Consider the following 14,893-nt stretch of genomic DNA (forward strand, 5'->3'; position numbering starts at 1 on the left):
GGGAGATGGCACAAGTCACTTAGTGAGCTAGATGATAAATTTTAAATTTCTTTCACAATATTATTTAAATATGTATTTTTTTCAGTCTGAATAATTCCTAACAATCTTTCTTGCCATGACCAGGATTCAATGTTTATTAAACAACTTTCAAAAAGAGATTTTAGCACTTAGAGGCACACATTCTTTTTGGTCAAAGGAATGATCTCTGTGAATTTTGGGCTTGATAAGCATATTATTTAGTGTAATTAGGCAGTGATCTGAAGAACAGAACTGTGTAGGAAGCGAATGGTTTGCCTTTCCTAGAGAAACTTCTCTGTGCATTTGTGTAATGTGAAAGATTTTTCTTGAAAAGGTTAAAAAAAGTTCTAATCAACTTCTGTACATTATGTAGAACTTCATTTTCTAAACTCTGCAAAAGAAAGTTTCATATTTAATGGGAAATCATGAATTATTCCATTTATTATCTACTTCCTCCTTTCAAAGACATGATCTGGATAAAAGGCGGGGTGAATAATTTCAAAAAATACAATACATTTTTAATGGGAAGGTGCAAACTACAGATTCTCATGACTATTAGCAAGTATAGAGGAAACAGAATTTTACTTGCAAAAACTCATCAAACTCTTGCAAAGATAAAATACATGACATACTTTAATAAAGAAGAACACAGTGAGCTGAAGTGGTTTTTTTTATGTAACTTGTTGTTTTTACTAAGTTTGGTCTTATGGTTTTTTAGTGTTTTTATTTCTCAATAGTTCAACAATATTTACTACTGAAGATAATGTACAAGCAATACACATTCTGATTTCTATTTCTAAAACACTCCATAAAGGTGAAGCATCTCTAACACACAAAAAGTCTGATATAAAGAAATATTGTCTAATCCACCCTGGTACAGTCATGACTTCCTAATAATTTTCACAGTGAATCCTGCATTGTGTAAAATCCTTGCTTTTCCTTTCTTCTCAGTCTCCATGTGGTCTATTTGTCCTTATCCTACTGAGTCAATTCAGCTGGGGACTTGAATAAGAGATATCCTAAACAAAAGCAAAAGCGAAAGTGGGAATTGTTCATATCAATACTGCAATAAATGCAGAGCCTTGTATAGGGTTTTATGATATTTCATAACATCAGCTTGAGAAGATATAGGAAGTAAGTAATTATGTTTATCTGTCTTGTACACTGTGAAAGAAACTTGCAGAGAAATTTAACGACGACTTTGATATCATGCAAGTCAAATGGAAAGGATTCCAAACTCCTGTGTTTCTAGCTCTGAGTCCACCAGGTCAGCTCTGAAATAAAAGAGGGAAGTTGAGAAATACTTCGTTTTGATAAATAGTAGTTCATAAAATATGGTTGGGATTACTTTTTGTTAAGGAAGATTATTAATTTAGAAAGAAAAGCAGAAAGATTAATGAAGATAGTTTTCTTCTGATTATGCTTGAAATAATCACAGGTGTGTGTACTTTTGTATGATGAAAATTTTTATAAGGGTAGCACTTTTATCTTTAAATAAAGATATTTTTTTCTTTGCATTTATGTTTAGGGACAGAATGTTTCAAAAGTTCATTGCAAAATTTATGGTTCCATTTTCTGGGTTAATTAGGATTGTTAATTATTACAGTACTTACATTCATTTTAAAATACTTTTTCTGTGTCATCCTTTGATGTTTATAATTGATTAATTTTTCATTTTATGTAGCTTTGAACAAAAGGAAGTGAATTCAATATATGTGTTCTTTGTGGGGTCCTACTGACAGGGTATGCATCCCCTTTTGATTGCATGATTTAGGTTAAAGTTTGGTTTGACAACAATCCAGTGACTGAGGCAGGAGATGAAAAACACTGCCTTGCTAAAGATGAAAGTTCTTGTACCTATATATATATATATATATATATATATATATATATATGCTATAAGGTACCTACATTTCTTTTTTTATATATGCTTTATTTTCATCTTTCTTTTAATAGTTCTGGATACATAGCTCCAAAAAGCTTTTCTTCTTTAAAAAATCTGTATTGTTACAAGTCAATTGCAAGTGATGTTTTCCCTCCCAGGATGTGCACAAATTGCTGTGCAATATTTTTTTATTTATAATTAGAATAGGAATCCTTTTTATAACATTTGGGGGGTTGTGGATTTTATTCTTTTTTGTAATAGGATATTAGCTATTTCAAGTTTGTGATTTGGAATTAAAAAGCAGGCACCCCACCCCAATGTAATTTAACTCTCAGCCTTAGTAGTAAAATATTCTGAAGTGTAAGCTGTCTATTACTGCTTAATGGCATTTACTGTACTGTCATATCTTTTTTTAATGAGATTACTATAGTCTAAAATTTAACATATTACCATCCAGTAAATATTTCATTAAAAGAAAAGTATTTAAACGGACAGTCTTTAAACCAGGATTAAAGAGGCTGTGCCCTGATGCAGTTAAATAGCTTTGTATCAGTAGCAGTACATGGTGAAATGTGCTGAGTGCCTGGACCATCTAAGGGCTTGACTTACCAGAATACTTACGTGGATAAACTTTCACACGGAATTGGGGTATCACAGGACTTGGATGTATTTTTAAGTGAGCTGTGTGCCCACCTTTGGTGGGTTGCAGCCCAGGAACGTGGCAGTGTAGTCGTCAGCAGTGTGAGTACAGGGTTTGACACCACTGGAACCTGGGCACTGAAGTCAAATCCTCACCTTCCATATTTGCCAAGTATTTGCATGAGCACTTTGTGTTCAACAATTCCCTGCACAAACTTTAACTAATTTTAGGCATGGGTCACCAGTGGTGTTGCAAAACTGTTCTTGTTTTTTGGCTGCCCAGCTACAATTAAATAATTCCTCTTTCAGTTCCTAGAGCAGCCTGAACTTACAAATTCTTACAGCATATTTGGCTTTTTTGTGGTTTATGTACTATATTTTTTTTTACTTAATGCATATGTTTTTCAAATCTTAGGGAGGAAATTCTTATATCCCTATGTTTATACTGTGGTTTTTTGCATATAGGTTAAACAAAAAGTAGCTTAGCGTTCACATACTTTATGTAATTTTAATTTTCTTGTAGAGTTATAGACAGGAAATGGGGGGAGAGTAAAATAAATTTGTTTAAATAAACTTAAGCAAATATATCTTGATTATTTTTTCATAATTTTGTGATGCTTATCTAAGGCAGTTATATCAGTCATTGATTTACCAACTGCAGAAGGAAATCCCAAGTGGATGAAACCTATTTGAATACAGTTTTTAAACATTATAATAATTGGTAGAGTAATTATTTTACACTAGAAGTACACTTTAATATTTCATATACTATTGTTGTTTAAGCCATGCCATTTTGTTCTTTACAAAATGGGATTTCTACAGTACAATACAGCTATTTGTATTGTAATCAGCAGCTGGAATTAACTGGAAGTGCTAATTAAGACATACAAAATCTAAGTATATGAAACTTGATATTTAAAAATATGTATTTTTATATATATATTCATTTGCCATCTGAAAATAGTAGTCTTTTGGACTTACTTTGCATGTCTGTAATTGACCACATCAGACAGCAGGCATGGAGAATTAAGCTCCTGATGAATGATTCTGTTATGCTATACTGACTAGTTTGATTATTTCTAACACCAGTACCTGGCTTTTGGCCTCTTAATTTCCTTTCTCTGTCCTGTCTTTCAGGGTGAAGGGTAGAATGCAAATAGCCTTATCGTGGAGGATTTTAAGTTAAAGGGAACATTGTGTGGTGCTGTGCCGATCTCCCAGCATTGCTTAAGGGTCTTGTAAAAGTGCAATACCATAACACAGAAAAGTCCTTGAGACTGGAACAACAGTGTAATTTCATTAATCTCACTGAAGGTTTACTATTTATTATTTTTGCACTGGTAAAGGCAGTGAATGAGATTCCTGTGATTTCTCAGCATGACTCTAGATCTTTTTGTAATAGCAATGATAATACAAAAAGAAATCCATATAAGAAAATTAGTGAAATAGCTGTATAATTTAGTAAAAAATTTAAATGCCTGTAGCAATATCTGGGTACGCTTAAATTAAGCCCAGTGTTAGCAACAGCAATGTCTTTTCAAGCTCACAGATCCACATTCAATAAGTAGCTCCTTCCACCCGTGTGATATTACACGGCACAAAATCATCCCCTGTACCATGGTGCCACTAAAATGGCAACTTTAACATTTGGTTGTTATTTATTTGGTGCTGAAAACTCCTGTGACACACAACACCTGTCATGACACAGACACTCTCAGAAGCTCACAGAATTTTTCAGCACTTTCTGATATAACACTGCATCACAGTAACTGCTGGTGTGGAATCAGATCCACCTGGAACTCACTGCCCAGCCTGTGTAAATAAACATTTAGCAACATCACGGGGTTTCAGCAATGACAGAAATGAGTGCATGGGCAGAGGAACGGGGGATTCTCAGCATCACCTGGCTTTGTGTTAAGTGCTGTAGTTCTCATCTGTTGAGTTTCATGGATTAAAAAACCCAAACTAATTCTGCTTTATACTAAAACCAGATTCGTTGGTATCTTTGTTTTAACCATAAATACATAGAGATGCTCCAGATGTCATTAAAAAATAGTTTGCTTTGAAAAAATTCCATCTGAAACCTTTTTCTCTGGCGTGATCTCATGATCACCCTAGGAGAGGGAGGACTTTGGGTTTGCAGTCACGCCACAGTCAGTTTTAAAATGAAACCCGGCTGACATTACAGAGCTTTCTGCTCGCTCTGGTCCGATACATTCCATGGCTTGCAGCCTTGGTGGCCCCTCGCCCTGTGCCGGGGTACGGCCGGAGGCCTTTGTTCTGCGCCGGGATCCGCGCATCCTGCCTGCAGTTTCCCACATTTCCAGCAGATGCCCCCAGAGACCATTAAAACCCGTGAACGGCTCCGCTCCGAGCAAAGGACAGTCTTTTCTCATTTCGCTCCTGGAAATAACATAATTGTTCAAAGGAAACCTCAAGTCGGCGTGGGCGAATGCAGAAAAACCAACTCGCTTGTTTAACAATAAATCATAATTTATTAGGTAGTAAGGTTCAAAGTGTTTAGTGTAAGGTTACTTATTAATATAGAAACACACTACGCTAATGTTAACAGTGGGATTTTATAAAATAAATCATAGAATGAGAGCATATCCTGAGTTGGAAGGAGCCTTAGGTAACACATTTTGATACTGACATTAGAAATCAACTAATTTTGGGTTATCTAAAATATAACCTTGGATTTTGCATGCTGCATGACATCAAAAAAAGCAGGATGGAATGGATTTTGAGGATTGAGGATTTATAGTTTATGTCAAGGTATCACGAAAACTTTACTGCTGTCACCTATGCCACACCTCTGTTCAAAAGAACTGTTTGATGGGGGGAAAAAAGGACACTGGAATTTTCACCTGGAAGCACTTTGATAACTGTAACAATTTTAGAATTCATTGCAGTGTCAAACTCTTTTAGGTGATACAAATAGCATTTATACCCATAATACCATTAATCTCTTGCCCTATTTTATTGTTTGTGTGTGATCAGTCACTTGTGGCTCGTATATTACAGCAACTTAAGGAAACAATAGTATTATTATTGTGTGTTTTATGTATTATAACCGAGATTACTTTTATTTTTATGCCACTAAATTTGAAGGGCTTTACAGTAGATAGCTTCATTGCTTGTGTGCTAAAATCAGTCCTCTTTGCCTCAGAAAAAAATGTGCTCAGCACAGTAGGATTACTTCAGCATTATTTCAATTTCTTGATTAATTGGGATGGGATTTATTAAAACACTCTTGACACTGATTTTTAAAACTGACATGTTGTACTATGTGCTTTGTTTTCCGGTATTGGTTTGCTAATAATGCTTTCTTGTGGGGAAAATGTGCTTTGACTTCAACTAAAATACATCAGTCTACAGAAAATAACGTGTTACATGGACACAGTTTTCTGTTTCTAGGAATATTTGTTCTATGCTCAGTGAGCGTGCAGTGAGTGTTAAAAATTACTTGAATGACATTTTGGGTAGTGACTGCTGATACCTTTTAGCACTACTTCCTTGCTTACTTCCAGTACATCTAATGATCTAATGCATGCACACATACAAACATATATAGATCACATTGTATAAATAAATAGATATGTGCGTGTGCCTGCTATGCAGATTGGTATTCCACTTCTCTGAGTTATATTACTATAGGATTCACTCCTAGGCCTTTGGAAGTTGGTAGGAATTTTTTACCTATACTCTTCAGGGTTTTTTTTAATTACATAGAATTTTTAAACAGGAAGGAAAAAGGTATGCCATATAAAAAATAGAGAATACATTGCATGGTATTAGCATAGTATCTTTGCAGTATTTTGAAGCTATATACTGTACATTTGGTATATGTCAAATATAGCATGTTCTAGCAAATTAAAACTAAAATGTTTAAACGTATTTGTCATTTATTTTTCTAAGATAAATATTGCAAATATTTTCTGGTGCAGAATAGTTATATCTTTTCCCTTACCTGTGTGAGCAATGTGTGATTTTCAATCTCAAAAAAACTATCTTTATATTAAACAGAAATTCAGTACTGTCTGGTCTAAATCATATCAGGATTATTTAATATTTTTATGCTCAGTTCTGCAACTGAAATGTGAAAAATACAGGTGAAGGATTAATGTGCATATATGTAGTAAGAGATTTTAATTATGTCAAATATGAAATAATGCAGATTATTTGCTTCCTATATCTTACATTGCTATTTCATTGTCCATATCACTGATATCTAGCTAAGAAGTTTTTCACATCAATTCCATCTTATCAACATTGCTAAAGCATTGCAATAGCTCTTTTTAGGCTCCAGGTATTAGTCTCATTCAGCTATTATTTTTTACACCTGAATTTATTACATACACTATAAATCTCAGTTTTCAGAATTCCATATTTATTTCAAAGCTGAGATAATTTGAATTTAAATGGATTTTAATCTAAAAGGACAGTCTTGAAAACAGTTTGGAAACTTAATGGAATATACCAGATAAAGGTAGCACATCTTGGTCCTTGCCGTTACTGGGATAAAGGTTTGTTTTCCCACACTGGACACCCATCCCTGCAAGCCTTTACCTTTATCTGTACCTTTGTGTTGCAGTCCCATTGGACTCACAGTTTTCTCCAGAATAGGACACAATGATTGTTTCCTGCCATATAAAAGAAATATTTTGATTATTTCCATAAATAATACTTCAAAAGGTGTATTACCACTTGAGAGTATTTGCTTACACAACTTTTTGATATGTACATCTTATCAGAGTTTATTAAGGCAATAACTTCAATAAAAATTCATCATAGCATCATTTGATTGTAAAATTAGGGAGAAATTAACAAACTTTTGTGTCAGCAAACCAGCTGAAGTTGTATGCTAAACAGAAGCAAAATAGTATCTAATGATTATGTTTCTGGCATAGCATTTGTTTGACATTTTTAAACCAAGCCATCCTTTCCTACAACAAAACTATTTAATGTGTATATATATATAACAACATATACATATAACTGACATATAACAACATATATGTAACACATAGTAACAATGTTATATATAACAATACATTTATAACAACATGTGCATTGTTTTGACATGTGGAATGTGCCTCAATTTTCCCCGTGCACTGTCTTAAAGCAAACTAAGAGTTCATTGTGTTTTCATGAACTAATGTAAACATGGGGTGGGAGGGGGGGGTGGTTCCCAGCAGTCAGCCTTTTTAACCAAATACCAGCTAAAGAATGCCAGTGTATTTTTTAACGTGTTTTCAATGTATATATTGGTATTTATTCATTATTGCCATGTTTGCTTCCCTAGGGTATGGCATTTGCAATCATATTTTAGCAGATCTCTTTTTGAGCAGGAGAAATAATACCCACTCCCTGCTGCTGAACTGCAGAGGTCTCTTCTTGAAAGCTGTTGTAGTTATCTGCACTTATTTGGTAAGGTGGAGAACAGAATACAGGTTTAAAGGCTTAAAATCTCCCTTTCTTATTCCCAGTTACAGGAATTCATACAAGAAGAACATCTGCATAGACATGCTGCGCCAGGGTTATCACAAGTCCTTCTCTGAGCTCCTCACTCTGATCCAGAAGTGGAATGCCTTGAGGGAGGCTGCAGGGCCTGGGTCAGCCATATGGCATGAGAAGTCCCTGGAGGAGCAGCCTGATAAGCTGGATCAGCTTTACCACTTCCTGACCAGGGCTGAGGCAGCCCGGCGAGCAGGTAAATGGGGGGATTGTGGGTAGCAGAGCAGCAGGAGCCGCAGCCGCCAGTGCCTGGGGGAAGCTTCCAAATTGTTTCATGTATGAATTTGAAACGTTACTGCATCTCAGCACATTGCAGCCTTAGTCAACTGAGCTGTATTTATAGAATAAATGATTAGGAGCTGCAGATATCAGGAGAGGTTTTGTGAAGAAAAAAAAAAAGGGAAAAACATGCAGAGTGCCTTTTGATATCATCAGAAATGTTTGATGTATTTATAGCTTTGATAACATCTCAATTATTTTCTCATAGTTTCATTATTTGTTGTTTTTCTTCCTCTATTGATTTGACTAGCTGGTTATGTATTAGAAAAATTTAATAGGTGAAATGCTGTTTCACACAGTAATAGTTTTATAAATCTGTTTTTATTAAATACCCTGTCTGCTAACTGTGTTTGGATTTGTGACTGACTTAAAAAAGATTGTGAACATGTCAAATAAAATACAGCACACAGATGTAACATGCCACCTGTGAATTACTAGATATTAGTGAAGACATAACTCCAAATTACTGTAGTTTGTCTATTGCCTGCTATTCACTAAGCACTCATATTTATCATTTCCTTTTACTATAAATAGTAACATCACTTACTCCATCTTTCTCCATTGGAATAATTATAGGGATGGAGGCAGATAAAGCTTTAACTGTAATCCTGTTTCATAGCTGAGTTGATGTCACTGTAGTTGTTTCAAGTTGCATTTTGATCATTACAAATATGAAAATCTACAGTAAAGCTTGTGAGTTTGGAATCTAAGCTTTTTGGCTGAAACTTAGAAACAGGCAACTTCGTTTCAGAGAAGGAACAGCAAAAGAAACCCTTTTGGCACTTCAAAAAATGTTAATTTTAAATGTTTATTTTATATTTGCCATGAAAGCCAAAAGTTGTGTTTCTTTATTTAATTCACTATAATTCTTGACAGGAAGTCCAGCCAACCATGATTGGAAGGAATCTTCAGCTTTGCCTGGAGTATGATTAAAACCTGAATAGGCACCCCTGTAGCTTGCAGAGTTTAAGAGAGAAGTTTGAGGCTTGGACTGCCCTGACAGAAGCATTGTGCCAATATCTGATGGTCAAAAAGTACTGGACATGGCTTATCTCGATGGGCCTGCTCCCTGTGGCCACTTGAGGAGAACAGTTTGCCTGCCTTCCGTGCATGATCTTTTTCAGTGTTACAGACTGATGTGTGACAGCCTAGGTGGCAAACAGGCTCCCAGAGAGGCAAGGCGTTGCCAAATGTGCAGTTCCTGCCTTTCTCTCACTGAACCTGGCATTCCTTGTGTGCTGGGCTCAGTAAGTCTTTCACCTCTCCCAGAGACAAGGTACTACCACCAGCTGCCTGATTGCACCTTGCCTCTGGGAGAGAATATCTCCCAACTTTGCCTGTTAATTAAAATGAAAGAAGGAAAAATAATGAGAAATAAGAGTTGGCACGCATCTTTACTGAATTGCTAGATCAGAGCATAGTTTTGATTTTTTTCACCAGTTTCAATGTAAACCTTTGCACAAATGTTTGTATGAAATGAGGTTTGAGTTGCCTGGTGCATGAAGGGGTGGATGGTAATTCATGTTGCAGGTCTGAGAGCCAGCAGTGCAGTGAAGATTCACATAAATTGTGCAGCTCATCAAACACTAATTCAGTAGTTCTGCTAATCCAGTTACTCTCTGATTCTGATCAAATTGCTTGAGGCTCTGGCTTATGATGTCCTGACAACTCCAGTTGACACCATTTAAGAATCATTCAGCAGTTCACCTCAGCTGGAACTTACCATGATGTAGCAGCCACAACAGCAGCTGACCTGCATTTGCTCTTCAGCTGCCACAGTTCAAGCTTAAAAGGGTGAAAGTAATATTTGGGTCAGCAAACTGTGAGAGTTTATAGCGTGGTTGATGTTGCTAATATAAGGTTGGCTGAAATTTTACCTATCTCAGGTAATGATTATGCTGAGAAAGAGATAGCAGGTATAAATAATTACAGTAAAAAATTCATGACTTGTACGTTTTTTGATGAATTTAAGTATCGTGAAGTGTTGGGGTTTGAACTTGAAGTGGTATGTGGAAAACAAAACTTCACTTACTAATTCAGCAAATCATTTTCTTATTTGTTATTTAATTTTTTTCACCTGCTTTTTGGATCATAGACTATTGCTGTCTTAGTTATGAGTGTAACTTAGAACTTCTAATTTTAGACTTTTATGATACTTACTGTAGTATACAGAGCAAGCTATGTACACATTCAGTTTTCATATTTATTGGTGGAAAATATTAATAGTTTATAGTTCTAGGACACTACTATGCTGGATGTAAGCTATTTCCTAGAACTGAGCCAGAGCCATCTGACACAATGTGCAGGCTGATATCAAAAAGCAATTACTTTCTTTACTGCTGGGTTTGAAAATAGTAACATTTTGTTTACCAGCATTACACTGTACAGACTCATTACCTTTACACACAGCAGTAAAGGTTCCCTCTGTTTTCATTTTTAATGGAAAATTTTGGTTGAACTTCAAATCATATAGGCATTGTCTTTTTTCTCTTATTGCCTATTACCAATATTTTACTGTGTGCAAAGAAAATAACTTTTTTTCTGTCCATCTTAAACTCATTTTTGTTGCATTTGAATATCTCCCAAGTATTTAAAAAATAGAGAGGGAATGTTAATCCTTGCAGCTTCTCAGAAAAATGACTGATGGAGTTATTTTGCCCCTAGTTCTGCATTATTCTAGAAGCACTGGCAGAAGTACTGGCAATGCTTGACTGTATTTTTATCTTGTCTTCTTTAGACAAGTAAAGTAAATGTTTCTGATTTCAAAATGGGGGGGGGGGGGGTTGTTAATTATTCTTTGATGTTCCTTCATCCTGGATGAACCTCTTTTTTTTTTTTTTTTTTACTAGTTCTGGTTTCAGGAGCTTAGGGAAAAAAAAAGGAGGTAGTTTAGCTGTTTAATGTATAGTTGAAGGGCTTTTTACAGAAGAATGGAGGATAAATGCCAGAGTAATGGATCTGCACAGCTCAGCATTTGGTGTATACAGTGATTTCTTGGCATGTATATGGAAATGCTGGGGGTTCCTTCAAAAGGCAAGTTATATTTTGTATATATCAGTACTTGCTAGAGTGAGATGGTTTGCTTGTAGTAGTTGAAAGGAATGCAAAGCAAGTTTCAGCTCAAGAACAATTAAAGGAAGAGATGTCCCAGCTGTTAACTCTGCTTTGCCAGAGCAGGAACACAAAACCAGGGAAATTGCCACAGCTCAGTGGCTGCAACATGTGTTGGGCAGTCAGCACTGTAGTAGAGATCTCTGTGCCAAAGCCAGAGGATGGAATCCTTGGGTATGAACATGCCTTCAAAAGGGCAAGACACTGCTTATCAGCTGATCACTGGAGCAGCTGCTGGAAACTAGGAGTTAAAACCTGGGAGCTGTTGCCTTTCTGAGATTCCACCTGCTCCTGGTTCCTGACCCCACTCAACCTTTGTGCTATGCTGTGTGCTAAATGCTGAATTTGTGCATGTGCTGCAGGCTGCTGACCTTTGTTCTAGACATTACCAGACGCATACAATTAGAAAGAAGTGACAACTTGGCTTCTTTTCCCTCACTTCAATGTAGAGAAAAATTTTGACAGTATGAGTTATCATTAGCTTTTTTTGTAAAAGATGTCTTTTCATAAATTACATGAAGAAAGCCTGAGTATTTGATGTGCTGGCCCTGGAAAGTCTTTGTCTAATATACTTAAGGTTGAAAACAGAGTTTAGCATTTTACAGTAGAAAGCTTTTCTGTAAGATTTCACACTTATGCCTTAGACTTGGGCTAGAAACATTGCAATAAGCATATTGCCCATGCTGTTTTGAAAAAAAAATATGGAAAGAGGTTATGCATTAAAAGAAAAAAGTATAACATACCAAACCTTCTTTTAATATTTGCTTGGATGAGGCATAGTTTTGTTTGCTTTTTAGGGGCTGGGCAAAGGAACACTGTTTTATTTTCTAAGCAGGTTTGTTATTCCCTACTTAATATTTTATCATAGGAAAAAATGCAGCAGTTGCTGGACACCAGTGGAAGATTTTATTATTTTGTAATTGTCTTATAAAAAGTTGAAGTGATTCTGTCCAGAAAAGAAGCAGAGCCATCTCGAAATACATCCACTTGTAGAACTACCATCGACTTCAACAGAAGCAGCACTTTTAGAAAGTTTCTGTAGTATGTTTTCATTGCAGTAGCTTGGAGTCCCCCTTTAGCATTCCAGATTACCAATTAATTGCTTTATATTATTATCATTAGCTGGATTTTTCCTTTACCCAGTAAAATTATACCCTGACCATTTCCTTAGCATTTTTGCATTGATGGTACATTCATTAATCGTTTTCCCTTTGTGTACCTGGCAGTGTTGGGAGTGGTGTGCTCTGTGTAGACTCTAGGAAACAGACCCTGCCTGAAACTTGGTGTCATCATGCTTGCAACTCACATTTTCACTTGCTTCATTTGTGGACTTATGGCTAAACATTCAGGAAAAAAGTTTATCCATTTATGAATAAACTCTCTGGAAAAAAGGATGGCTGGGTGGTCCTCTACCTGTGGGTGTAGAGGCATCCTTTTTCTGAACAAGTGAAAGGGACTGATTCCTTGCCATGTATAGATTCAGGTGGAAATAACTGATTGCAGCACCATATTCTACTGCAGTTCCTGCTTTTTCTTGATCCATCAACCTCCACCCTGGATCTTTCTCTGTGTGTTCTTCACACCAGCAGCTGTCTTGCTATTAAGTCATTGATTTTGATCTTTCTGGTAAAAGAAAAATGAAACTTTCAGCATTAATAATGTCTCATTCTGACGTAAAAAATTACTCCGAGTGACTTAATTGACCTTAGGCCACTCCTTTGTGTCTTCAAGAGTCAGTTATAATCCAGTCATACACACTTTAGCAGCTAACTGAAGTGGAGGATGAGTGTTAACAGCTCTTGAAAAGTTTCCGCATGGCCTTTGTCTGGCAGGAACAAAGGACTGACTGGTGGCTTTTTGAGTAGAAAATACTGAGTCATAACTGGATGTTGAAAATTTTCTTTCCGATACCTGTAGTTTAAAAATCAGCGCGAGTTCTTGTTAATGGAAAATGGAACAGCTGCCCTTTTTATTCTTCAAGGGAAACACCAAGCCAGGATCTCTTCATGATGTTTTCATCTGTTCTCTAAAGACCATTACTGTACTTTTCCTTTCTTCCACTGCATCCTGTCACAAAGGAGATCACAGAGATGTGGCACCAAGTTGTACTTGAGTCACACTGGGATGGCTTGCTGACCTGTGTTTCTTTTCTCTGCTTTTAGCTCTGTTGGGGTTCTCATACTCAAACTGCACCTCACTATCCCTTGCACTGCACTACTTAGTAGTTGTCTAGCTGAGCACAGCAAACATGCAGACGTGGATTTGAGTGATCCTCTGTTCCATGCACATGCCTGCTAAGGGAATAGGTCCTGGGAAGAGCCCAGGAGCAAAGGTATTGTTCAGTGGGCTGATCAGGGTCTACGGCTTGAGCACGATGAGGGGAGATGTTGCTTGACAGCTAAGGTGCGCCTAAAGAGATCCTGATACAGATACGCTGTGTGCTTATTATATGGGGTTTAATGCTTAAGCTCAAGCTGAAGGGACTTTTTTTTAATCTCTGTTAAACAGAATGATCTCAGCAAGGTTTGATAGGAATACTTTGGTTTTGTACATAGACACTCAATTCGGAAGTTGTTTTTCATTTTTTTGATCAATAGATACATAAAGATGACTTGTGTACTTGTATTCTATTATCAGTTGTAGAGAACTTACTCTGCAAAATCAGAGTTCAAACCTTGAATATCTGAACTACTTCTTGGAGATTTTATAGAAGAGAGTATTTACTATTCCAGTAGTCTTCTCTTGGGGAGGTAAAAGTTCACTTTCACTAGGTCTAAAACACCATCTTTGCCACTGTCAGAATAACATCAATTAACTTCTTGATTGGTAGCTCAGACTTTGAATCCAGAAGACAATATGACTTTTAAAAAAGTCTGGGGTTTAGGGGTTTATTTTATGGCCAGCATATCTGGTCAGCTACTGTCCAAGACAATGACAGAGAAATGGTTGTCTTTGTGCACTTCTCATTGTTATGCACTGGCAGGATCGTCATCAGAGGGTCACATTAAAGTTCATTCAATCAAAGCTGTGGCAGGAGCTGGAGTCCGCCTCAGGTCACTTCCATCCTTTGGGATTCGTAGGGCACTACCTGAAGTTATTTGCGTAATTTTATGTCTTAAAAGTGCCATGATACTTCGTAGCAATGATTTCAAAGGAGCAAATCTATATCCAGTGTGTGTGTATTCAATGATTATCCAATTACCTTTCTGTGTTATTGCAACCTTTTGTATGTATCCTCTGGTATCCTCCTAGTTCATTTTCCCTTAGCTGTGATCTATATATAATGTGTATTGTTATCTTCATGTTAGTGGTTATAATTAGGTCTTGTATTTCTCTGCTCATGTGGTTGTGTGCTTGTAATTGTGGGAAGCTCTGCCTCTACATCTGAGGTAATCTCTAAAAGCCCTCCCTTGTGCTGCAAGAGTTGTTTAAGTCAGGGTGAGA

The 14,893-nt window shown here is 36.4% G+C and overlaps 1 protein-coding gene across 1 annotated transcript in view; it reads left to right on the forward strand.

Annotated features, from left to right (window-relative positions):
* TTC29 (tetratricopeptide repeat domain 29) overlaps nucleotides 1-14,893 on the forward strand; it is a 117,604-nt gene that overhangs the window by 10,697 nt on the left and 92,014 nt on the right. Inside the window, exon 4 of the mRNA XM_010411999.4 lies at nucleotides 8,032-8,255. Within this exon, the coding sequence (XP_010410301.1) occupies nucleotides 8,032-8,255 (224 nt within the window). The remainder of the gene's footprint in view (nucleotides 1-8,031; nucleotides 8,256-14,893) is intronic.

This window comes from Corvus cornix, chromosome 4, assembly GCF_000738735.6.
Source record: "Corvus cornix cornix isolate S_Up_H32 chromosome 4, ASM73873v5, whole genome shotgun sequence".
Classification (NCBI taxonomy): Eukaryota; Metazoa; Chordata; class Aves; order Passeriformes; family Corvidae; genus Corvus; species Corvus cornix.